Source organism: Cervus elaphus, chromosome X (assembly GCF_910594005.1).
Source record: "Cervus elaphus chromosome X, mCerEla1.1, whole genome shotgun sequence".
Taxonomy (NCBI): Eukaryota; Metazoa; Chordata; class Mammalia; order Artiodactyla; family Cervidae; genus Cervus; species Cervus elaphus.
The window spans coordinates 175,821,409-175,847,931 of record NC_057848.1 but is presented as its reverse complement, the minus strand read 5'-3'; the positions used below and the strand labels follow the sequence as shown (position 1 = coordinate 175,847,931).

Below are 26,523 nucleotides of genomic sequence, written 5' to 3'. Positions count from 1 at the left end.
TGGTCCTTGGAAAGACTGTCTTTCACGAAACTGGTCTCTGGTGCCAAAATAGGTTGGAGGACCACTGCCTTAAAGCACCTCAAGGAAACAGTGTCCATATTTGACCTAATAAAGGCAGTCATAAATCAAGACCCAGAATTTGGAAAAATGCTGCTAGACGGAATGTATTTTTTCTCTCTCTCTCTCACAGTTGTTGGCCATGACTGAGGTCGCAGTGTGCATATATATATATATTTGTTTGTCAAGGAAGTGATATTAATATAACCTGTGATAAAACTCAAAAAACTGGAGAAAATATCACCTATAGTTCATACTATAAAAAGGGGAGTTACTTTAATAATGTTAGTATCTTTCCTTCTTGGTGTTTTTCACCCCACTGGTCTGAACATAGTTAATTCTTGTTGTTCAGTCGCTAAGTTGTGTCCAGCTCGTTGCGACCCCATGGAGTGCAGCACGCCAGGCTTCCCTGTCCTTCACTATCTCCCGTAGTTTGCTCAAATTCATGTTCATTGAGTCAGTGATGCCATCTAACCATCTGATTCTCTGCCACCCGCTTCACCTTTTGCCTCCAGTCTTTCCCAGCCAACAGAGTCTTTTCCAACTGTGTCTAATACCCGGATAGTATATTGGATGTCATAATTAAGAAACTCTGCCTGCTCCATCAGGGTCTGAGAAGTGCCTGCAGTGGCACCCTTGTCCACAACAGGGTCAAAGGGAATGTGGTACCCGGTCAAGGTGATGGTTTGCTGAATGAGCCCTTCACACTGGGTGTGCAAGTCTAATGCGTTTTTTAAGCACAATCCTTGAAGCTAATTATCATTCCTTTGAGTAAACACACATGTTTCTTATAACGTTATTATCTTTTTGGTTTTGTCACTTTTTGTTTCATTCTTTGCTACGAGAATGCTGTGGTGGACATTTGCATGAGAATACCTTTTTCCCTTCTGCATGTTGATTTCATTAAGCCCTGTCACTAGAAGTGGAATTCCAAGGTCAGCAGTCCGGCTACGTTTTGACTGGTAAATCCTGATTCTATAATGCTGGACTGTAACTGGAGAGCTGCTTTGTAGACATGACCCATGCAAGGCACTACCGTAATCACTTCTGAGCTATTGATTTAAGTAATTAACACTCTTCCTCCATCAGTTTTGGCTGACGTGTGTTTAATTACTGCTGAGGTTGGACCTGACCGTTTTGTAAATCGAGAGCTGTGATGACAGCCATTGACAAATGGGAAAGTATAATTATCTTCTGAAATGGTATAGGAATTGTTATCACTAACGATCTAACGTACTCATTTTTTTTTCCTTTTTGAATAAAAGGTTAACAAATTGTAAGCCTTTCATTCAACTCCTCCACAGTCATTTTAAAATAAGAATCAAGAAAATCAGATTTCATTTGCTTGACTTAGTATGAATAGAATGCTAGATTTCTAATAAAAAAAAATAGATAACCAACAAGTCAAAAAGGTTTACTGTATAGTGCAGGGAACTGTAGTCAATATGTTGTGATAATCTATAATGGAAAATGATACACATATACACATATGTGTATACACATACAAATGATATACATACACACATATGTATAGTTGAATCACCTTGCTGTGTATCTCTACATTGTAAGTCAACTATACTTCAATAAAATATGTACATTAAGAAAAAAAGACATTCAGACTTCAGAAGACTTAAAAATCATCATCAATCACACATTGCTAATGAAGCCATCAATGCAGAAACTTGGCCACAACTGTGCAGGTATCAAAAAAAAAAAAAAAAAAGGATGCTGTCACACAGCACAATTATACTTCCCCTCCTTTTTTTTAGCACGTTTATATGGTACATTTTTTTTCATTAAAGAAATTTTATTGGAGTATGCTTGATGTCCAATGTTGCATCAGTTTCAAGTGTCCAGCAAAGCAAATCAGTTATGCATATACATACGTCCACTCTTCTTTAGACTTTTCTCACATAGGTCTCTACAGAGTATTAAGTAGGGTTCCCTGTGCTATACAGTAGCTTGTTAATTAGTTACCCATTTTATTTAGAGTAGTATGTGTATATGTCAATTCCAGTCTGCCAATTTATTCCTCCCCCTATATCTGCAAAGAAATGTCTTTATAAAGAATGATACATATTTGTAAAGAAAGCTAGTAGTCGATGCAGGAGATATAAAGGGTCAGGTTTTACCCCGGGTCAGGAAGATCCCCTGGAGGAGGAAACGGCAACCCACACCAGTATCCTTGCCTGGGAAATCCCATGGACATAGGAGCCCTGTGGGCTACAGTCCATGGGGTCGCAAAAGAATCGGACACGACCTAGCAACTAAATAGCACATATTTTTAAAGAAAGATGCATCTTTTTAAAGAGAAATACATATTTTTAAAGAAAGATAGTGCTAGACTCTTTAAAGAATAATAATTCCTTTAAAGTTCAGGTGGTTTTGATATACATAGTTTCACCATAGATATGGTGAAATTCTTAAACCAACCAATGACAGAGAAGGAAATATAACCCGACCTTGAAGATTCAGATTATGATTGTCAACGTTCACCTGCATTTGCAAAAGTATCCCAGGGCTACACTTTTTTATTTTGTTGTTCTTTTTGTTTCATTTTTGAAGGGAGTGTCAGGAAGATCCTGACACAAGCAGTTATTACACTGCTTCCAGACCTCCTGCATCCAACTCCTGCTCATTTCTATTTTAAAAATCTCTTAAAAAAATAAAATAAAAATATAAAAATCTCTTATGTGCCCAGCAACAATGGACCAGAGGGAATCACCTTGAGTTAAGTTTGTAACAAAGATCTGAGTCTATAAGCATATGGCTGCAAGCTGCGTTTATCATGAAACCTACGAATCTGCAGCCATCATCCACATAGTAATTCCCTCTCACACTTCCTCTTCCAAGTTGAAAACTGAAGCTAATAACATTTAAAGTTAACCAAATAAACTCAGTTAGGCAAAGGCAGGGTGTAAGCATTTCTATAGAAGTCATTTTCCTCCAGTGATGGTAAGCAACGGCTATCGGTCATAAGTCTAAGTGAAAAAAATATCTTGTTAAAATCATTAATAATACTATTTGTTGTTTTTTGGTTGCTAAGCTGTGTCTGACTCCTTGTGACCTCATGGGCTGTAACCCACCAGGAGCCTCTATCCATGGCATTCTCCAGGAAAGAACACTGGAGACGGTTCCCATTTCCTCCTCCAGGGGATCTTCCCAACCCAAAGCTGGGTTCCTGCTTTGGCAGGCAGATTCGGTACCACTAAGCCGCCAGGGAAGCCTATACTGCATGTTTAAAAGTTGCCAAGAGAGGGGATCTTAAAATTCTGAGAAGGAAAAATAGTTTTTAACTCAATGGTGATGAATGTTAACTGGACTTATGGTGGTGGTTGCTTTGCACCATATACGAGGATCGAATTTTTACCTTGTACACTTGATAGCAATCATTATTTTAAATATATATTATTAAATATATATAATGCAAGTACAAGTGTTAGTCACTGTCATTTCTGATTCTTTGCGATCCCATGGAAGCCGGGATCCTCTGTCCACGGGATTTCTCAGGAAAGAATATTGGAGTGGGTTGCCATTTCCTTCTCCAGGAAATATATCTAATGGTATATATCAATTATACCTCAATTAGAAAAATCAGAAAGCAAGCCAAGTTAGAAAAGGATGTGGATACACATCATTTGGGGCAATTTCTTCTTTTTTGTAATTAATTTATTTATTTGGCAGTATGGTGTTCCCTGGTGGTTCAGTTGGAATAGAGCTTGCCTCCCAGTGCAGGAGACCCTGGTTCAATCCCTGGGTGGGGAAGATCTCCTGGATAAGGAAATGACAACCCACTCCAGTATCCTTGCCTGGAGAATCCCAGGGACAGAGGAGCCTGGTGGGCTACAGTCCATGGGGTCACAAGGAGTCGGACAGGACAGAAGTGACTAACACGTTTTCACTTCCCTGGGTCTGAGTTGTGCCCTGCTGGATCTAGTTCAGAAATCCCCGGCTTCCTGCACTGGTTGTGTGGCGTCTTAACTACTGGACCACCAGGGAAGTCCTTTGGGGCGTTTTCTGTGGAGGTTTCAAGAGACAGCACGGGTCCCCCTGCATGCGTCTTGGATAAGAACTCCAAAGGTATATATATATATACCCCAAAGTATCCTCCAAAGTATACTCCAAAGGTATATACTCCAAAGTATACTCCAAAGGTATATACTCCAAAGTATACTCCAAAGGTGTATATATATATATATATATATACTCCAAAGGTATAATATATATGTACCCACCCACTGGCTCAGACGGTAAAGTGTCTGCCTACAGTGCGGGAGACCCGGGTTCAAATCCCTGGGTCGGGAAGATCCCCTGGAGAAGGAAATGGCCAGCCACTCCAGTATTCTTGCCTGGAGAATGCCACGGATGGAGGAGCCTGGTAGGCAGTCCATGGGGTCACAGAGAGTCAGACACGACTGAGAGCTTCCCTTTCTCTCACTTTCACCCACCCGAAGCCCCCTGTCATCTCCTAGCCCACCCCATCCCTCTCGATTATCATGGAACACTGCGCTGACTTCCCTGTGCCACCCGGCAAATTCCTCCTTGCTGTCTGTCTCACATATGGTCATGTATACGCCACAGAGGATGAGATGGCTGGGTGGCTTCCCTGATTCAACGGACAGTCAAGTTGGGCAAACCCCGGGAGATGGTGAGGGACAGGAAGGCCGGCGTGCTGCGGTCCCCGGGGTCACGAAGAGTCGGACACGAGTTAGTGACCGGATAGCAACAACAGCAACGAATCGGTACGATCCCACGCTTCCATGCTATTCCGCATCGTATACCTGGGGCTGACTCACGCTGATGTATGCCAGGGGCCAACACAATATTGTAAAGCAATTAAAAAAAAAAATAGGTGTGACAGATCAGAATCAAAGCATAGGACAGAAGTCCAGCTTGAGAATTTCTTTGGAAAATCACTGCTTCCCATTATTTTAATTGTATATTATCATATATATAGAATTGGAGAAGGAAATGGCAACCCCCTCTAGTATTCTTGTCTAGAGAATCCCGTGGATGGAGGAGCCTGGTGGGCTGCTGTCCATAGGGTCGCACAGAGTCGGACATTGACTGAAGCGACTTAGCATCAGGAGAAGCAGCATATATATATATATATAGTAAAATGAAATGATATCAATATATTAAAAAAAGAACTCCATAGGGTTCACAGAGGGTTTCTGCTCTTGATCCCAGGGGTCCCCTGCCCAGCGCGGGGGCTGCTCTGCTTACCTTCTGAGTAGTGAGACAAGGTCAAGAGGCTGACGCAGGAGGCGCCCGCGCCCGAGCCGAAGATGGTGACTCTCTTGGGGTCTCCACCGAAGGCCCCGACGTTCTCCTCGATCCAGCGTAAGGCCTGGATCTGATCCAGGAGCCCGTAGTTGCCTTTGGCCGCCTGATCGCCGGTGCTCAGAAACCCTGCAGAAGAACACAGGAGTTTATGGGGTCGTCACCTACAGGATATACGGCCACGGCCTCGCTGCTATCTTGGAAAGATATTTCATGGGACACTTTGTTTCTTGTTTGCTTTTTCTCTGTATATATAGAAGCAACAGAGTTGCACCTTTTCAGGGCAGAAAGGGTTATATGATATAAACAATAGTTATACTATGGTTTTTGTTTCTATTGGAAAAGAAAGTGAAAGTCGCTCAGTAGTGCCCGGCTCTTTGCAACCCCACGGACTACAACAGTCCATGGAATTCTCCAGGTCAGAATACTGGAGTGGGTAGCCTTTCCCTTCTCCAGGGGATCTTCCCCACCCAGGTCTCCTGCATTGCAGGCGGATTCTTTACCAACTGAGCTACCAGAAGCCCTGTTTCTTTAGACAGTATAATGAAATGTCTCACTGGGGCTTTGTATGGGGTTGACATATAAGGCAAAATGAAACGAAAATATTCACGATGCATGACAATATCGGAAACCTATACATTTTAGAGGCTGGCGGTAAAGAGTCCACCTGCAATGCAAGAGATGCTGATTCAATCCCTAGGTTAGGAAGACTTCCTGGAAAAGGCAATAGTAACCCACACCAGTATTCTTGCCTGGGAAATCCCAAGGACAGAGGAGTCTGGTGAGCTACAGTCCCTGAGGCCGCAAAGAGTCAGACACGACTTAGCGATTAAGCAACCACATTCATTTTACTAGATTTAAGTCATTACTCTTGTGTGTATCTAGGTTTTCCTTGGAAAAACAAAACAGGCTTCAAAAAGAAAAAAAAAAAAAGCCTACTTTTTCAAGGAAAAATGTCTGTGTGGCACCAGAATTTAAGATTGTGTATACTATGTATAAAATTGTGTATAAGATTGCGTGCGCTGTGTATAAAAACAGTACAGGTTACCTTTTGCCCACTGACGTCCTCATGAACATTTCATTTAACTCCCATTCAACGCACAAATTTCAAAGGAAATTAGAACTATCATGACATGCCACTCTTACATAGTTTGGAATGCATCTCTCCTTTTCTATATTAAAAAGGATATTACAGTTACATGCAGAAACTTACAATCCTTTAATCTCGGCCAAAAGGCTATGCATATTCAAATCTCCCCAACTGTCCCCCCAAAATAGCATGGACTGCGAAACTTTCTTTTAAAAACTAGGAGGATTTTAGTTTTTAATTTTAAAAAGTGTAACTTAAGGAATGAGATATCACTCAAGGCATCAGATCCTAAATGCCACCTGCAAAGAAGCTGCAAAGAAGACCATCTGGGCATTCTTTGTGGCAAAATGATCAGCTTTTTGATTTTTGAGATTACATGCCCTTTTGGGTTCACACTGCAGAAATATCTTGACCTGGAACCTCTGCTTTCCTCTGATGCTTGAAGTCTTTGTATGGGACAGACAGATGCTCTCTCACTCAGATTTAAAACTATGAATATTTTATGAAGCGTCCGCCGAGCTTAAATAGTAGCACAAACTTTAATCCAACTTTACATGCAAATCTGTCTTGAGTAAGCCTTCTGGGGGGAAGAAGAGAGTCATAAAAATTTCTCCCCCCCCCTACTTCCCATTCTTAGATGACCCTACACAAAGTCCCAATATATTTCCTCTGTGTTGTTGATATCCAGTTGGAAGTTGTGTCCGACTCTCTGTGACCCCATGGACTGCAGCACACCAGGCTTCCCTGTCAATCACTATCTTCCAGAATTTGCCCAAGTTCATGTCCATTGAATTGGTGATGCCGTCTAACCATCTGATCCTCTGTCGCCCTCTTCTCCTCCTGCCCTCAATCTTTCCCAGCATCAGGGTCTCTTCCAGTGAGTCAGTTCTTCCCGTCAGGTGGCCAAAGGATTGGATCTTCAGCTTCAGCATCGGTCCTTCCAATGAATATTCAGGACTGCTTTCCTTTACGATGGGCTGGTTTGATCACCTTGCCGTCCAAGGGACTCTCAAGTCTTCTCCAACACCACAGTTCAAAAGCATCAATTCCTCGGCACTCAGCCTTCTTTATGGTCCAACTCCACATCCGTACATGACTACTGGAAAAAGCGTAGCTTTGACTACATGGACCTTTGTTGGCAGAGTGATTTCTCTGCTTTTTAATACACTGCTTAAGTTTGTCATAGCTTTCCTTCTTAGCAAGCATCTTCTAATTTCATGGCTGCAGTCACCGTCTGCAGTGATTTTAGAGCCCAGGAAGAGAAAATCTGTCATTGCTTCCACTTTTCCCCCTTTATTTTCCTCTTTATTGCAAGGGCTATGATATTCACATATTTCAGGGACTGCTTATTAAATAAGCATGGCCAGTAAGTACAGTGTTTCTATGAAGACAGACTATTTGGGACTGAAAATAACAGAAATGAGAACCAATGCCTTCAAAGACATCCCTAAGCAAACCTGAAGGGCTCCCCAGGTGGTTCAGTGGTTAAGAGTTCAGCTGGCAAGCAGGAGATGTGGGTTTGATCCTTGGGTGGGAAGATCCCCTGGAGAAGGGAATGGCAACCCAACCCACTCCAGTATTCTTATCAGGGACACCCGCTGGACAGAGGAGCCTGGCAGGCTACCATCGATGAGGTCCCAAAGAGTCAGACACGACTGAGCAACTGAGCGTACAAGCAAAGCCGGCAGCAACCCAAGAAACCCCAGAGTACCAGCCTCTCAAAACCTAAAACAAAATCGTAAAGGATGAGCTCTTACACCAACCTATGGGAAGGAAGGAGCTTACCTCCCCATAGTTTGCCCACGTACTTATGCATGATGGGGTGTGTGAACCAGGAGGGGATTGGGAAATAATGGCCTGGTTCAAAGAAAAGCACCAAGAATGGTTTTCTTTGCCATTGTTGCTCAGAAATTGCAATCATCTGGACTCTCAACCTCCTTGCCCGAGTGCATACAAGGATGTCAACTGCCAGGATGCACATTTACGGAACGTCACACAAATCCCCTCCCCTCGAGAGTTCACGGGGGTGGCTTCTAGTTAAGTGAAAGGATGGGAGTGTGCAGACATTACCAGGCACTCCCTTACGTAATTAGCAGTTCTTAATTAGTCTTTCCTGCCCAAGAATGTTCTGGAATCCCCCCTGCCCCCTGCATTCATCCCTCCGGCATTTTACATGCCTTCTCATAAAATGAATCCCACTTTGCTCCAAGGGAAAAGCCCCTTTCAGCCGGCTTTATGGACGAAGCTGGCTGATAATGACAGTTTGGGTACCGGATAATAACCATAAAGAGAAAGCTTCTCTCCCTCCATTCAGCAAAGAGGTGATTCCTTCCTAAAGGCTCCAGGAATTTTCTGGCAGAACTGTTATGGTTTTAACCCATCCCTCCCCCATCCGCCTCTCTCCTACGCTTTGCTCTCACGGAATGACCTCTTCCCTTATTTTTCTGGAGGTGTGACTGCGATTTGCAATTGATGGTAAACCACAAATTCTTTAGGAAATCAGAGACCCTCGGTCCACAGTGAAACACGACCGTCTCTCCTGCAGAACGTGACTGTCCAATAACCTCTATGATGGGGGGACCATTAACATTCTGCACCCTGGCAGATCCTACTTCTTCTAAAAGCATCCCATGGAAAGGTTTGATGTTGGCAATTCTAACCTCCTTCCAAAAGGTCTGCAGGAAACAGCTTTCCATGTGTCTCTGAACCCCAGCAAAGGAACGTGGGGTGTTTTGAAGCTGGTGTTCCCAGACCATCTGACGTGGAATCTTCATTTACTGCTACAACCAGGGATGACTTTCTTTCAGTTTTTTTTTTTTTTCATGTTGTATTTTGTATTGGAGTATAACCGATTAAAAGTGTTATGATAGTTTCAGGTAGGCAGTGAAGGGACTCAGCCATACATATACACGTATCCACTCTCCCCCAAGCTCCCCTCCCATCCCGGCTGCCACGTGACATTGAGCAGAGTTCCCTGTGCTGTCCAGCAGGTCCTTGCTGGTTCTCCATGTTAAATACAGCCATGTGTCCATGTCCATCCCAGACTCCCTGACTATCCCTTCCCCCATCCTTCCCCCTGGTGACCATAAGGTTATTACAGAGTATTGAGCAGAGTTCCCTGAGCTGTCCAGCAGGTCCTTGCTGGTTCTCCATGTTAAATACAGCCATGTGTCCATGTCCATCCCAGACTCCCTGACTATCCCTTCCCCCATCCTTCCCCCTGGGAACCATAAGATTATTACAGAGTATTGAGCAGAGTTCCCTGGGCCGTCCAGCAGGTCCTTGCTGGTTCTCCATGTTAAACACAGCAGTGTGTCCATGTCCATCCCAGACTCCCTGACTATCCCTTCCCCCATCCTTCCCCCTGGTGAGCATCAGGTTATTACAGAGTATTGAGCAGAGTTCCCTGTGCTGTCCAGCAGGTCCTTGCTGGTTCTCCATGGTAAATACAGCAGTGTGTCCATGTCCATCCCAGACTCCCTGACTATCTCTTCCCCCATCCTTCCCCCTGGTGACCATAAGGTTATTACAGAGTCTTGAGCAGAGTTCACTGTGCTGTCCAGCAGGTCCTTGCTGGTTCTCCATGTTAAATACAGCCGTGTGTCCATGTCCATCCCAAACTCCCTAACTTTCCCTTCCCTGATCCTTCCCCTTTTTTGTTTGTTTTTTTTTTCACGGTGTCAGAATTCCCATTGCAGGACCAGAATGAATGCAAGTGATTTTATATTCCCTATGAGATCATACTGCTTTCCTAGCCTAACTGTCAAAATACAGCATGTGATGGATCTCCCTGGTGGTCCAGTTGTTAGGACTTTACCTTCCAAAGCAGGGGGCTGGGGTGCAGGTTCGATCCCTGGACAGGCAGGTAAGATCCCACCAGTCTTGTGGCCAAAAAAAAAAAAAAACCAAAACATAAAGCAGAAGCCACACTGCTTCACAAATGGAAGAAAGCCTTTAGAAATGTTTCACATCAGAAATTCTAAAAGCAAAATGAAACAAATTGCAATGCTTGATATAATCCAGGCAGACCATGGGGTGGGGGTTTCCTAGGGTGGGATGGTATGAGCAACATGATAGCAGCTTGTCAGCTGGGAAACAATCTCACACTTTATCAAAGATCGAAGGGTCTGAAGGGGTCAGTGTCCCAGATAATCTCGCAACCTTCCTCATGTGCTAGAGATGAATTCACAGAAGCCAGTCCCTTGACTGGCCAAACCCGGTGATTTTAAACAAATGGCTCCTTTTCACTGACAAATATTCCTGGCTCCAAATCCTCTAAGCATCTCAGCTGATGAAACGTTGGTCTTTGAGAGTGACTGTCACTGAAGTGAAGCTTGTAAATCAGTAAGCCGCCAACAACCCCCACCAACAACATTAAATGAACAAGGAGAGAGATGCACAAAAGAAGTCACTTGAATTTAGACAGATTAGGGACTAGATTGACACTGAGTTTCATTCAAAGCACTGGAAGGAATAAAACAAAAAATCACACACACACACACACACACACAAACGAGATGTGCAAAGTGGCTGGGTGTTTATTTTAAAATGTGATTCATGGAAAAGATGAAGAACCTAAATCCCTTCTCTCATTGCACGTTAAATGAAATGAGTATTGTGTGCATCGTATTTGGTCTAAATATTGCTCTGGAACAGAAAGTTGAGGGTTTTAGGATGGCTAACCCGGATCTAAATGTTCCTCGTTCAACTGAACTGCAAGAGTTTAGGAGACTGGTTCCAGAACACGCAGCTTTCTGTCCACTTCAAGTTGGCCCTAAGAAGCCCAGTGGGGTCAGATGTATTAATAACTAAACTTCAGTTGTTTACAACATGACTTTAATGCCACAGATGATGTCATCCCTTGAGAAATAATTCATTACCTAAGCATGAAAGATTGAAGGTGGGAGGAGAAGGGGATGACAGAGGATGAGATGGTTGAATGGCATCACCGACTCAACGGACATGAGTTTGAGCAAGTTCTGAGAGATGGTGAAGGACAGGGAAGCCTGGCGTGCTGCAGTCTATGGGGTCACAAAGAGTCAGACATGACCGAGCCACTTAACAACAACCACAGTAGGCATTTTTTTTTTTTTTTGGTGATCATTAAATAGAAGATAATAACTGCAGCTGCTGCTGCTGCTAAGTCGCTTCAGTCGTGTCTGACTCTGTGCGACCCCATAGACGGCAGCCCACCAGGCTCCCCCGTCCCTGGGATTCCCCAGGGACACTGGAATGGGTTGCCAGATCCTTCTCCAATGCATGAAAGTGAAAAGTGAAAGTGAAGTCACTCAGTTGTGTCTGACTGTTTGCGACCCCATGGACTGCAGCCTACCAGGCTCTTCCATCCATGGGATTTTCCAGGCAAGAGTGCTGGAGCAGGTCGCCACTGCCTTCTCTGAAGTGAACATAGAAGAAAAGCATTTTCATTTTCAAGGTGTGTATTCTGTTAGAATTTAGAGAAGTAATCTAAGGTCTCAACCACATTTCAAAAGGAGTTCTACATATGGGTGCATCTATATGTATATGTTTGCAGAATGACCTAGATTGATGGTTTTGTTTCTTTAGAGTATCATGAGGATTTGCAAAATATAGAAAAACACTAGCTTTTATAATATCAGAATCCCTCATTCACATTTGTGTGCATGTGTGTGTGTGTGTCTCTGTGTGTATATATATTGGTTTCCCTGGTGGCTCAGAAGTAAAGTTTCCCTGGAGAAAGCTGTGGCAACCCACTCCAGTATTCTTGCCTGGAGAATCCCATGGACAGAGAAGCCTGGAGGGCTACAGTCCATGGGGTCACAAAGAGTCAGACATGACTGAGTCACTAACACTTTTATTTTGTTTTTTTCATGTATATATACACACACACACATACATATATGCTTGCATTTGAGAGAGAATTCTGTATTTGTACACACAATATTTAATTCAGTGGAGTAAAAGCAAAAAGGAAATGTGTAAATGAAAACATTTCAATGAGAATAGACACAATTTACTTTAGGTTGCGTAAATTAGCTGTAACAGAAATCTGTGTAACGAGAATCAGAGCTAAGGTAGAAATACGAAGCAGGACAGTAATTGCCTGTTTGTGTTCTTTGATGCTTACAGAAAATCATTCACTGGGTGTGTTTGTTATGAGGTGAAACTGAAGCCTTCTTCCTTTGGAAAAAAAATATTTCTTTCTTTATTTGGCCATGTGGGGTCTTAGTTGAGGCATGGGGGACCTAGGTCCCTGACCAGGGATTGAATCCGGCCACCTGCCTTGGGAGAACAGAGTCTTAGCCACTGGATCACTGAGGAACTTACTGAATTTTTATTATTGGGTTAATTTATGATTTAGCAAAAGTGCATAGGTTCTAAAGAATGGGATGAAACTGGAAAAACATTTAAATTCTCTGGGCGGGATAGGCAAAGCTATTTGGATTGTGTCTGATTTTAGTTTTCATTTTGCTTAAAAACGGCCCACATCATAACTAAAGCTACTTCTATGATATTTCATTGTCATCTCAATATTGCACAGGTCAGAGCAATTTCCCATGTCAGGAGACTAAATCTAAGAGAATGATGACGGACACATGATTTCTACAGCATGTGTTTCGGAACTTGAGGCCCATTACAGTATAAATGGGATTCCTTGCACTATTTTCACAAAGCATATTCTATCCCTGACTGACAATTTACACTGAGGCTACACGGATGTATTAAATTATTTTAGCTGAAAATATTTGGATCTCCAAAACTGAAACTCATTAAGTTCTGGAAACAAAATACAAAGTGGCAAAACTCTGTTTATCATACAACGCTGATCAAAAGGTGAAGATCATTGATAAACATATTTCATGATGATGAGAATTTGGCAATAGCCAGTCTGGAGCCAAACCCCTTTGAGCCAACAAGATTTTTTTTCTTTTTTTCTTAAATCAAAACCTCATCCTTGAATATTTATCCAGATTTGTTGATGAGAAGTCTGAGCGCCAAAAAACAGATGCTTTTGAAATGTGGTGCTGGAGAACACTCTTGAGAGTCCTTTGGGCAAGAAGGCAGCCAAACCAATCAATCCTAAAGGAAATTAACACTGAATATTCTTTGGAAGGACTGACGCTAAAGCTGAAGCTCCAATACTTTGGCCTCTTGATGCGAAGAGCTGACTCACTGGAAAAGACCCTGATGCTGGGAATGATTGAGGGCAAGAGAAGGGGATGACAGAGGATGAGATGGTTGTATGGCATCACCGACTCAATGGACATGAGTTTGAGCAAGCTCTGGGAGTTGGTGGCTGACAGGGAGGCCTGGCATGCTGCAGTCCAGGTGTTGTAAAAGAGTCAGACACGATTTAGTGACTGAACAACAACACACTCAAACTGGTTGTCAAATCCTTTTGATTTGATCTCTTGAATAGCTCATACACTTCATCACTCCTCAAGGTTGCATCTCAGTGTCCAAGATAAGAGGTCTGATTCGCTCACTCAACCTTGATGCTTCCAATCCATTTCTACACCATCCATATAATCATGGCGCTCCCCAATGTATACAAAAGGGCAAAACACATGAAAATCAAAACCTGAAGCCCTCTGACTCTGCAGTTCTATTTCCATAAATGCTTTCTATAAAAATCTGTATTGGTACAGAAATAGCCATGCGACGGTTTACAATGTTCTATTGCTCAGAAATTTTTTTTTTTTTTTTTGGCAAAGAACAACAAAGTTTATTTTGAGAAAATGCTCAGAAACTTTTTTTTTAATTATTTATTTTTTTGGCTAAGCCTCATGGCATGTGGGATCTTAGTTCCTTGATCAGGGATTGAACCTGTGACCTCTGTGTAGGAAGCACAGAGTCTTAACCACTGACTGGCCAAGCGTGTACCTATTGATTATAATTTTGAATGTAAGATGGTTGGACAGCATCACCAAATTAATTGACATAAATTTGAGCATACTCCAGGAGATAGTGGAGGACAGGGAAGCCAGGCAGGCTGCAGTTCACAGAGTCGCAAAGAGTTGAACACAAATTAGCAACTCAACAACAATAAAAAACATCAATGACGGCGATCTCAAAATCCATGAATAGATTTGCTGCATGAATTCTGTTGGCTGAATCCATGTAACAGGAGGCTGCGTATGTACATAAAATAATGCAGAGTATTTCTATGTGGAAACACAGGATCACTGCTAAGATGTCTTCAGAGAAAACGGAATACTTTGTCTTACAGATCCCATTTTTATGAACATAACATGAAGGGTGTGTGAAATATAAACTCTGCAAGGAAATCAAACAGTTCATAGTGTCTGTTTCTAGGAAGGCACTTCCCTGCTGGCTCTGATGGTTAAAAATGTGCCTGCAAGGCAGGAGACCCATGTTCGTCGGGAAGATCCTCTAAAGGAGGAAATGGCAACTCACTCCAGTATTCTTGCCATGAGAATCCACATGGACAGAGGCGTTCTGGCAGGCTACAGTCCATGGGGTTGCAAAGAGTCAGACATGACTGAGCGACTAATACTAGGAAGGTGGCTATAAGTGATTTTCACACTTACTTTTTAAAAACTGTGCTTTCTTCCCATGTATAACTGCCTTTTAAGCAATTGTATACCAACATGCATACGTATACACACAACACAACAATCTTGTGTGAAAGTCAAATGTATTAGTGGGATGTCCAGGGCCATCCATCATGGTCGAACTCTACATCACTGGCCATGCTCGACACACGCCGTTTAGCCAACAAATCTACCGCATTCCACATGACTGTCCCCTGGGATACACCTTGCATCTCCATCTCTCTTTGTACACATTATCTTCCATCTCTTCCTGAAGGTGAAACCGAAAGTCACTCAGTTGTGTCTGAATCTTTGTGACCCCATGGGGTGGGTAGCCTTGCCCCTCTCCAGGGGATCTTCCCAACCCAGGGATCGAACCCAGGTCTCCTGCATTGCAGGTGGATTCTTTACCAGCTGAGCCATTTTTCTGACCCAGGAATCAAACTGGAGTCTCCTGCATTGCAGGCAGATTCTTTACCAACTGAGCTACCTGGGAAACCCATCTCTTCCTAGGATGCCTTTTATATGACTGCCAGGATCCTGTAAGGTCCCTTCCTCCTATACATACAGCCTCACTTCAAAACTTATTATCTGATCATGGAGCACAGAGCCACCCGGAGACAGACTCCATAACCTGCGTGGTTCATCCTTTTATGTAGGAGTCAAACACAGATACAGGTAATGACACTTCATCTCTTACCCACCACCAAGGCGGGTCCCTCTTCAAGTTTCTCCTAAAGGTCTCAGTTCTTTCAAGTCCGTTCACTGCATTAAGTGAGTTGCGGTGATAGAACCAACCTAGCACTTTCTATGATGGGTATCTGCTCTCAGGTCAGGAGCATGTTAATATTTTCCACTGGAGTCATGCAGTAAGGGGCTTTCCAGATGGCACTAATGGTAAAGAATCCCCCTGGCAATGCAGGAGATGTGGGTTCAACCCCTGTGTCGGGACGATGCCCTGGAGGAGGAAATGGCAACCCACTCCTGTATTCTTGCCTAGAGAATCCCATGGACAGAGGAGCCTGGCGGGCTGCCGTCCATGGGATCACAAAGGGACAGAACTGCAGAAAAGTGTGCACACACACACGCATACACACACACAGAGGCCATCAGCTTTGGCTTTGAATCTACAGGAGAGCCTCATATTTCTCAGCTGTGAAGTTGAGAAGAGTACATCTTAGTCCAAAAGCACAGCTTGAGAAACTAACTGGATGATGTACATCTGAAAGCATCATGCTTCTTGGGAGAGCCCATATACATTTTGCACTTATATGTTTTTCATGACACTACAAATTGTATCTAAGACATAAAGATGATTTATATAAAACTCTATGCTGCAAATGTGATATCACAGATCCTGCCATTTATTTCTGTTTCGCCCAGAGAGAGCAAATAAAGAGAGACGTCTGTTGACAAATGAAGGAATGCCACAAGGAGAGTGGATAACTGGTCTACCTGGGTCCACTCTATCTGTATTATGCAGATGATAGTATTGATGATAGCCATGTATGCAAAGAGCCTAAAGGCCCACCTTTAGACGAATGTATAAAGAAGATGTGGTATATTATGGTAAAGCAAATATCTTGCAATAAAAATTTTAAAAAGAAGATGTGGTATAGTGTGTGTTTCCGCAGCCCATACACTAAAACTGGAAGAATACAAAGATTGGCGTGGCCCCTAAGCAAGCATGACACAAGAATTCATGGATCGCTCCATGTTTTTTAGGATACATGTGTAATTATGGCTGATTTTTGATGTTGTATGGCAGAAAACAACACAACAATGTAAAGCAATTTTCTTCCCATTAATAAAAAAGAAAAAAAAAACATATTATTGATTAAAAAAAATGATGCAATGCGTGTACACACACACACACAGACACAGACACAGAGGAATATTATTCACCCACAAAAAAGGAATGAAAATATGCCATTTACAGCAACACTGATGAGCCTAGAGATTTTCACACTGAGTGAAGTAAGTCAGACAGAGGAAGACAGATATCCGATGAGATCACATGTGAAATCCCAAAATATGACACCAGTGAAATTAACTACAAAAGAGAAACTGGCTCCCAGACAGAGAATAGTCTTGTGGCCGCCAAGGGGGAGAGGTGTGGGATGGGCGTTTGGGATTCCTAGACGCAAATTATTATACACAGGATGGGTGAACAAGAGCCCACCATAGACCACAGAGTACAGCAAAGAATATTCAATATCCTCTGATACACCATCACGCATGGAAAAGAACATGAAAAAGGATATATATATTTATGTATATAACTTAGTCACATTTCTGTACAGCAGAAATTAAAACAACATTGTAAATCAGCTACACTTTCAATAAAAAAAAAAAAAAGATTACGCAGACAATAAAGAAAGCTTATATGCTCCGACTGCAAAATGTTGTTGGTGAATAACTTTGCCTGAAGGTGATGCATATTTATTTGTTCAGTCTGTGTATTCAGTGTTTGTTATTTATTTAGTGTTTATTGGGCACTCAAAGTCTAAAGAGAAAGGCAAGGCAAAAAATATATTACATCTGCAGTCACGCTGAGAAAATGATGGAGGTCCGTATTCAACCGAATTTCTGATAAACATGCAATGACCCAACTAACATGATAAAAGCTGAGGGAAAATGATACAAGAGTGGATTTTGACAGATAGTTTGAAACCTTACCGACAGCTTTATTTCATTTGTGAGCTACAATTCATTTTTAACACAAATATTTTAAAACTTATTAGGAAAGTCATATTTTTTTTTACCATCATAGTATGTTTATGAAACATGCATGACATATATATATATATGTGTCTGTCTGTCTGTCTGTCTGCATGCTCAGTTGCTGAGTCATGTGACATTTTTGTGAATCCATGGACTGCAGTCTGCCAGGCTTCTCTGTCCATAGGATTTCGGAGGATTGCAGAAAGAATACTGGAGTGGGATGTCATTTCCTCCTCCAAGGGATCTTCCCAACCCAGAGGATCAAAGCCCCTGTCTCCTGCACTGGCAGTCAGGTTCCTTACCACTAAGCCCCCAGGGAAGCCCATACAGATTTTGTAATTTATATGGTATTCATGGCACTACAAATTCAGACTTAAATTGAAGAAAGTAGGGAAAACCACTAGACCATTCAGGTATGACCTAAATCAAATTCCTTATGACTCTAAAGTGGAAGTGAGAAATAGATTTAAGGGACTAGATCTGATAGACAGAGTGCCTGATGAACTATGGATGGAGGTTCGTGACATTGTATAGGAGACAGGGATCAAGACCTTCGCCATGGAAAAGAAATGCAAAAAGGCAAAATGGTTGTCTGAGGAGGCCTTACAAATAGCTGTGAAAAAAAGAGAAGCAAAAAGCAAAGGAGAAAAGGAAAGATATTCCCATTTGAATGCAGAGTTCCAAAGAATAGCAAGGAGAGATGAGAAAGCCTTCCTCAGTGATCAATGCAAAGAAATAGAGGAAAACAACGGAGTGGGAAAGACTAGAGATCTCTTCAAGAAAATTAGAGATACCAAGGGAACATTTCATGCAAAGATGGATTTGATAAAGGACAAAAATGGTATGGACCTAACAGAAGCATAAGATATTGAGAAGAGGTGGCAAGATACACAAAAGAACTATACAAAAAACATCTTCATGACCCAGATAATCATGATGGTGTGATCACTCACCTAGAGACAGACATCCTGGAATGTGAAATCAAGTGGGCCTTAGGAAGCATCACTATGAACAAAGCTAGTGGAGGTGATGGAATTCCAGTTGAGCTATTTCAAATCCTGAAAGATGATGCTGTGAAAGTGCTGCACTCAATACGCCAGCAAATTTAGAAAACTCAGCAGTGGCCACAGGACTGGAAAAGGTCAGTTTTCATTCCAATCCCAAAGAAAGGCAATGCCAAAGAATGCTCCAACTACCACACAATTGCACTCATCTCACACGCTAGTAAAGTAATGCTTAAAATTCTCCAAGCCAGGCTTCAGCAATACGTGAACCAAGAACTTCCAGTTGTTCAAGCTGGTTTTAGAAAAGGCAGAGGAACCAAAGATCAAATTGCCAACATCCACTGGATCATCGAAAAAGCAAGAGAGTTGCAGAAAAAACATCTATTTCTGCTTTATTGACTATGCCAAAGCCTTTGACTGTGTGGATCACAATAAACTGTGGAAAATTCTGAAGGAGATGGGAATACCAGATCACCTGACCCACCTCTTGAGAAACCTGTATGCAGGTCAGGAAGCAACAGTTAGAACTGGACATGGACCAACAGATTGGTTCCAAATTGGAAAAAGAGTACGTCAAGGCTGTATATTGCCACCCTGCTTATTTAACTTCTATGCAGAGTACATCATGAGAAATGCTGGGTTGGAGGAAGCAAAAGCTAGAATCAAGATTACCAGGAGAAATATCAGTAACCTCAGATATGCAGATGACACCACCCTTATGGCAGAAAGTGAAGAGGAACTAAAAAGCCTCTTGATGAAAGTGAAAGAGGAGAGTAAAAAAGTTGGCTTAAAGCTCAACATTCAGAAAACTAAGATCATGGCATCTGGTCCCATCACTTCATGGGAAATAGATGGGAAGACAGTGGAAACAGTGTCAGACTTTATTTTTTTGGGCTCCAAAATCACTGCGGATGGTGATTGCAGCCATGAAATTAAAAGACACTTACTCCTTGGAAGGAAAGTTATGACCAACCTAGACAGCATATTAAAAAGCATAGACATTACTTTGCCAACAACGGTCCGTCTGGCCAAGGCTATGGTTTTTCCAGTGGTCATGTATGGATGTGAGAGTTGGACTATAAAGAAAGCTGAGCGCCGAAAAATTGATGCTTTTGAACTGTGGTGTTGGAGAAGACTCTTGAGAGTCCCTTGGACTGCAAGGAGATCCAAACAGTCCATCCTAAAGGAGATCAGTCCTGGGTGTTCATTGGAGGGACTGATGCTGAAGCTGAAATTCCAATACTTCGGCCACCTCATGTGAAGAGTTGACTCATTGGAAAAGACCCTGATGCTGGGAGGGTTTGGGGGCAGGAGAAGAAGGGGGTGACAGAGGATGAGATGGCTGGATGGCATCACTGACTCGATGGACATGAGTTTGAGTAAACTCCAGGAGTTGGTGATGGACAGGGAGGCCTGGCGTGCTGCGGTTCATGGGGTCACAAAGAGTCAGACACAACTGAGCGACTGAACTGAACTGAACTGAACATGGCACTACAAACTGTATTTAAGAAATAAAGATGATTTATGTAACTCACCGTTACAAATGTGAAACATAATTTTACTAGTTTCTTACAAAGTGCACAAATTCTAAATATGCTGATCTGCTTAGACACACCAAGTCTAAGTGAAAGTCGCTTAGTCATGTCTGACTCTTTGCTTCCCCATGCACTATACAGTCCACGGAATTCTCCAGGCCAGAATGCTGGAGTGGGTAGCCATTCCCTTCTCCAGGGGATCTTCCCAACCCAGGGATCGAACCCAGGTCTCCCGCATTGCAATGGATTCTTTACCAGCTGAGCCGCCAGGGAAGCTCACCATTAGATACACTATTTCATCCTCAACTGCAAGACAAGCATGGCTGGTTGCTGGGTTTCCTAGTATTTACGACTGGATATTATCTAGGGGCGGATAAGAATTAATCTGGTTTGTTATTTGTCCATAAAATGCTAACAACTAAATATAAAAAAAAGACAGACATTCTTCTTCATCTCTATCAAAACCTAGTCATGCTAACTCACGTAATCTTAAATGTATACAGAAATATTCCCAAGCTTTCTGATACCGGTTTTCAATGGGAACCTTGGAACTTGGTTAAGAAGACAGTTTAAAGTGCCCTTTGCTGTGCAAAAGCTTATAAGTTTGATGGGGTTCCATTTGTTTTCACTTTTTCCCATTTTCACTTTTATTTCTATTGCCTTGGGAGAATGGATAAAGATGTGGTACATACATACAGTGGAATATTACTCAGCCACAAAAAAGAATGAAATAAGGCCATTTGCAGCAACATGGATTGATTCAGAGATGATCATACCAACTGAAGTCAGTCAGAGAAAGGCAAATATATGATATCACTTATACATGCAACCCCACGGACTATACAGTCCATGGAATTTTCCAGGCCACAACACTGTAGTGGGTAACCATTCCCTTCTCCAGGGGATCTTCCCAACCCAGGGATTGAACCCAGGTCTTCCACACAGCAGGCAAATTCTTTACCGTCTGAGCCACCAGGGAAGCCCAATCCCTTCTCCAGTGGATCTTCCAGACTCAAGAATCGAACTGGGGTCTCCTGCATTGCAGGCGGATTCTTTAACAATTGAGCTATCAGTGAAGCCCCTGAAACATGCAGTCTAAAAAATACTACAAATTGACTTATTTACAAAATGTAAATAGACTAACACAAAAAACAACCTTACGGTTACCAAAAAGGATACAAAGTGGTAGGAACTGCATTTTTGGGATTAACATATACACCCTTCTACACATAAACGATATAAACAAAAGGTCCTAGTGTATAGCAGAGTAAACTATATCTAATCAATATCTTGTAATAACCAAGAATGGAAAATATTGTCTATATCCATTTCATCTATCTGTCTATCCATACGCCCATCAAACTGAGTCACATTGCCGTTCACCTGAAACTTACCACAGTACTGGAGGAATAAAAGGCTGGTAAGAAAAGACCCTGGGAAGGTAGGAGAGGAATCACAGCACACATTATCAACAGGTGAATGGCATGACCTGGGAAAGAGCTACTGGGCTAGCCAGAAGGTTCGTTTGGGTTTTTTCATTAGATGCGATGGAAAAATCTGAACAAACTTTTTGGCCAACCCAATAAAATCCCAATAGAAAGTTCAGTTTTGGGTACAGAAAGGTGGTTGTTGGAGAAGTGGGGATATTTCTCAGGACTGTGTGCATACATCCTCTGTGTAACACACACTCAAATTGCCCCTTTGGTTGCACTGTTTGACTATGCTGTCTTCCTGCTGAATTCTCAATTATTAAATATCCTCCTTGGAAGAAAGGCTATGACAAACCTAGACCAGCATATTAAAAAGCAGAGACAACAAATGTCCCAAGAGTCAAAGCTATGATTTTCTCAGTAGCCATGTACGGATGCAAGAGTGGGATCATAAAGAAGGCTGAGCGCCAAAGAACTGATGCTTTCAAGCTGTGGTGCTGGAGAAGACTCTTGAGAGTCCTGTGGACAGTGAGGAAATCAAACCAGTCCATCCTAAACGAAATCCGTCCTGAATATTCACTGGAAAGACTGATGGTGAAGCTGAAGTTCCAATCCTTTGGCCTCCTGATGCAAAGAGCTGACTCACTAGGAAAGACCCTGATGCTGGGAAAGATTGAAGGCGGGAGGAGAAGGGGACGACAGAGGATGAGATGGTCGGATGGCATCACCGACTCGATGGACATGAGTCTGAGGAAGCTCCGGGAGATGGTGAAGGACAGGGAGGCCTGGCGTGCTGCAGTTCACGGGGTCACAAAGAGTCAGACACGACTGAGCGACTGAACTGACTGTACGCGCCCTTGCTGACGAGGAGATTTGAAAGTCTATTTCTCCAATGAAGAGTCTACTACAGTATTCAACTTGTAAGACTCCTTCATATTCTTTTGGTCTCACTGTGGATGTATTTTTATAATCTAATTTGCATAGGTAAAGCAGCTGTGAAATGAATTTACTTTAAGAAGGGAAACAGCATATGATGAAAAACAGAATACCTTTTACCTAATTCTTCAAGATTTGTTTAAAAACCAACCAGTATTCCCCACTCGAGTGAGGCCTTGGATCAACCAACATGCTTCTAACCCCAGAGCAATTGGCTGTGGAACTGGAAATCATGGCTAACTTTCAACAGGATGACTATGGAATATTGCATAATGCTCAGTCTCCCAGAAAACTTCCATTATGTTGACCCTACTCACTTTTGCCATGTAGCTAAATTCTACACTCTTCCTCACTGAAATGCAAGGAACGAAATGTGGGAAAAATATTTAATTGACCACCATTAAATTAAATTAAGTTAAATACAAACTTCAAATAACACCTGACCTTTTCATGCAAAACAACTTATAATTAACAAATTCATTTCGTGTTCCTGAATCTGAGCTTTCCTTTAATTACCAATATTGATGGCTTCTAGAGTTATGTCTGTGGCTAAACCGCCATGTTATTTTAAAAGTATAAACTGCAATGTTGCGAAGTAATTAGCCTCCAACTAATAAAAATAATTGGAAAAAAAAAAGCATAAACTGACACCAAACCGTTGATTAGTAATGAGTTATTTTTATAAGAAAATAGCTGATTATCATCTTTGCTGTTGTTGCTCAGTTGATAAGTCATGTCCATGCATGACTTATCGTGACTCTCTGCAACCCCATGGATCACAGCACACGAGGCTTCCCTGTCCATCACCATCTCCTGGAGTTTGCTCAAACTCATGTCCATCGAGTCGGTGATGCCATCCAACCATCTCACCCTCTGTCATCCCCTTCTCTTCCTGCCCTCAATCTTTGCCAGCATCAGGGTCTTTTCCAATGAGTCAGCTCTTTGCATCAGGTGGCCAGAGTACTGGGGCTTCAGCTTCAGTATCAATCCTTCCAATGAAAATTCAGGGTTGATTTCCTTCTGGATTGACTGGTCTCATCTCCTTGCTGTCCAACACACTCTAAAGGGTCTTGTCCAGCACCATGGTTTGAAAGCATCAGTTCTTCAGTGCTCAACCTTCTCGGTGGTCCAGCTCTCAGATCCATACATGACTACTGGAAAAACCAGTAGCTTTGACCATACACACCTTTGTTGGCAAAGTGATGTCTCTGTTTTTCAATACACTGTCTAGATTCTCATGTAGATTTTTTTAATCACCCTCCTTGTCCAAATTGTATATCTGGTAAATTGCATATGTACAGCAGCCATGTATATGTGAATGCCAAACTCCTAATGTATAAGCAGGGATTTATAAAGAAAAATCATAAAGTGGGCATCTTGCTATAATTACAGAAGGGAATAAATTAATTTTAAATATAGATTTATGTCAGCCTGTGATCCTCAACCCTAGCACCAGGCAGAGTGCTGAAAAGTCAAGTGAATGGAGTAGAAATGAAATGTCATTTCTACTACCTCATGCCCAACTATTGAAGGGTGAAGAGTCTCTTTTGATCTCAAAGACTGATTCTTCATAAGGTACATGATAGGTTTGGAAGAAACTCACTAGATGCTCTTCAATTTTTATGAAAAACCACATAATATGCATACAATGTTGGTGGGAATGTAAACTGGGGCAGCCACTTTGGAAAACAGTATGAAGGTTCCTCAAAGTAACTAGAGTTCCCATATGATCCAGCAATTTCACTCTTGGGCATATATCCACACACACACAAAAAACCCTCTAATTAAAAAAGATATGCACACCCCCAATGTTCACTGCAGCACTTTTTACAACAGTTAGGACATGGAAGAACCTAAATGTCCATCAACAGATGAATGGATAAAGAAGGTGTTATACACGCACACACGTAAACACACACAATGGAATATGACTCAGCCATAAAAAATAATGAAATAAAACCATTTCCAGCAACATGAATGGACTTAGAGGGTATTATACTAAGTGAAAAAAAGTCAGACAGAGAAAGATAAATACTGTATGATATTACTTATGTACAGAATCTACAAAGTACAACAAATTAGTACATATAACCAAAAAGAAGCAAAGGAACAAGTGAAATGTATGATGATGTAACTAAGAGGAATTCATGCATAAACAAGCTACATCTTCAAACATCATGGAATCTCTTCAAACATCATGGCTGAACCCCCAAATCACAGCCTTCCATGCAAAATGTCAGGTAAAGGTGAATATATGATTTAATTTACAGAAGATCAGAACCAGTCTACCCGTAGCATATTAATAGGGTCATGCTAGAGACGATTTTGTATAAATAAAATGTAGCAGAAGAAGGAAATGATAAACAAGATTCAGAGAGGTTATGACTCTCTGAGTAAGGCCAAAGGCATATAGTTTAAGAGGGGAAGAGAGAGGAATTAAAAAAAAAAAATTCATTGTGTTCTACATTTATTTCAGATTATGCGTTAGCAAGCCATTTAATTATTCATGTCCGTGGATGAAAACTTCTCTCATGTTAAAAACGATGAAAAGATTACAACTGCCTTAAAAACTGGATTCAGGACTCCATGAGGTAGCTAGAGATATTTAAAAAATAAAATTTTTTTTTTTACCCTCCAGGTCAAATTCAGCAGTTCAACAACAGCATAATCACCAACCCTAAATTTTCTAATGCAGAGAAGGCGCTGGCTTTACACTCGTGGTCTTGTGTTAGATAAAGGTTAAAAGAGCAATCGTTTATCGGGAATGTAGACAATGACACGTGTTCTAATTCTTCCCTGGCTTGTGCCAAACGCTGTTTCGCAGTATCGAGAACTAAGGAATCTAAAGAATTAAGTCTCAATTAGAATTTATGAAGGCATTTAGTACAAGTTTTCTTAAACCTGATGTTCTGCTGTTCTAATTTGCCACATCTGGGGAATGTGTTCTAACCTTTTAACAGGGGTTTCCAGGCACAGCTGAACACCTGGGAGGTATTTTCAAAAAAGTTCCAGACTAAACCTCCTGAGGATTCGGACCTATTGACTGTGCTCCTGGGGTGGGAGGATAATAATTATTCAAATGGCAAGAACAGCTTCAAAAGAGATTCCGTCCTGTACTCAGAACTACGTTAACAAAGGCACAAGTTTATTATTATTTTGATGAGAAAGGCAAAGGCATCTTGGGGAGAGAAGCGAGTTACATTGTGCTCTTTCTTAAATCACGCATGGCAGAAAGAGAATGCCGAAAGAAGAATAGATTATAAAGGTGCTGGGCTGTGCCTAGTCACGTCAGTGGTGTCTAACTGTCCATGGGGTTCTCCAGGCAAGAATACTGGAGTGGGTTGCCATGTCCGCCTCCAGGGGATCTTCCCCAACCAGGGATCAAACCTGGGTCTCTTAACGTCTCCCGCACTGGCAGGCGGGTTCTTTACCACTAGTGCCACCTGGGAAGCCCAGATTATAAATACGGCTCAGCAAATTGGCCAGTTTGATGAGTCAAAACATGCAGAACAAAATCCCTGGTTACAGGATGCCCAAAAGATGAAAAGAGCTGAGAGATAGTCTATTTGAAAGCTTTAAGTTTACATTATCACCGTAAAATGTTTCGAGTTTCTCCTTGAATCCTAAGTTAAATCTGATACATACTAAGATACAAAAAACACACAGGCACACACCTATACGCACAGATGAGTGGATTTCTGCAGAAAGTGAGAAGCAGCTGAGTTTCTCGAGTTGGTACCCAATGTGGTAACAAAATCATCCATATACAGAAGTAGAAATTGCTTTCAGAGATAACTATGTTACCATGCTCTGCAAGAAAGCTGAAGAAATGTTTGAGTGCTGGTGGTTCAGATGGCAAAGAATATACCTGCAATACAGGAGACCAAGCTTCTATCCCTGAGTAGGGAAGACCCACTGGAGATGGGAATG

The 26,523-nt window shown here is 42.0% G+C and overlaps 1 protein-coding gene and 1 pseudogene across 6 annotated transcripts in view; one reads left to right on the top strand and one right to left on the bottom strand.

Moving 5' to 3' along the window:
• The window catches only part of NLGN4X (neuroligin 4 X-linked), a 370,297-nt gene that overhangs the window by 19,790 nt on the left and 323,984 nt on the right, over positions 1 to 26,523 (bottom strand). For all 6 annotated transcript variants that reach the window (XM_043897227.1, XM_043897229.1, XM_043897228.1 and 3 more), the window contains one exon: positions 5,284 to 5,469. In XM_043897227.1, coding sequence (XP_043753162.1) covers positions 5,284 to 5,469 — 186 coding nt within the window. The remainder of the gene's footprint in view (positions 1 to 5,283; positions 5,470 to 26,523) is intronic.
• On the top strand, positions 16,587 to 16,686 carry LOC122691068 (annotated as a pseudogene).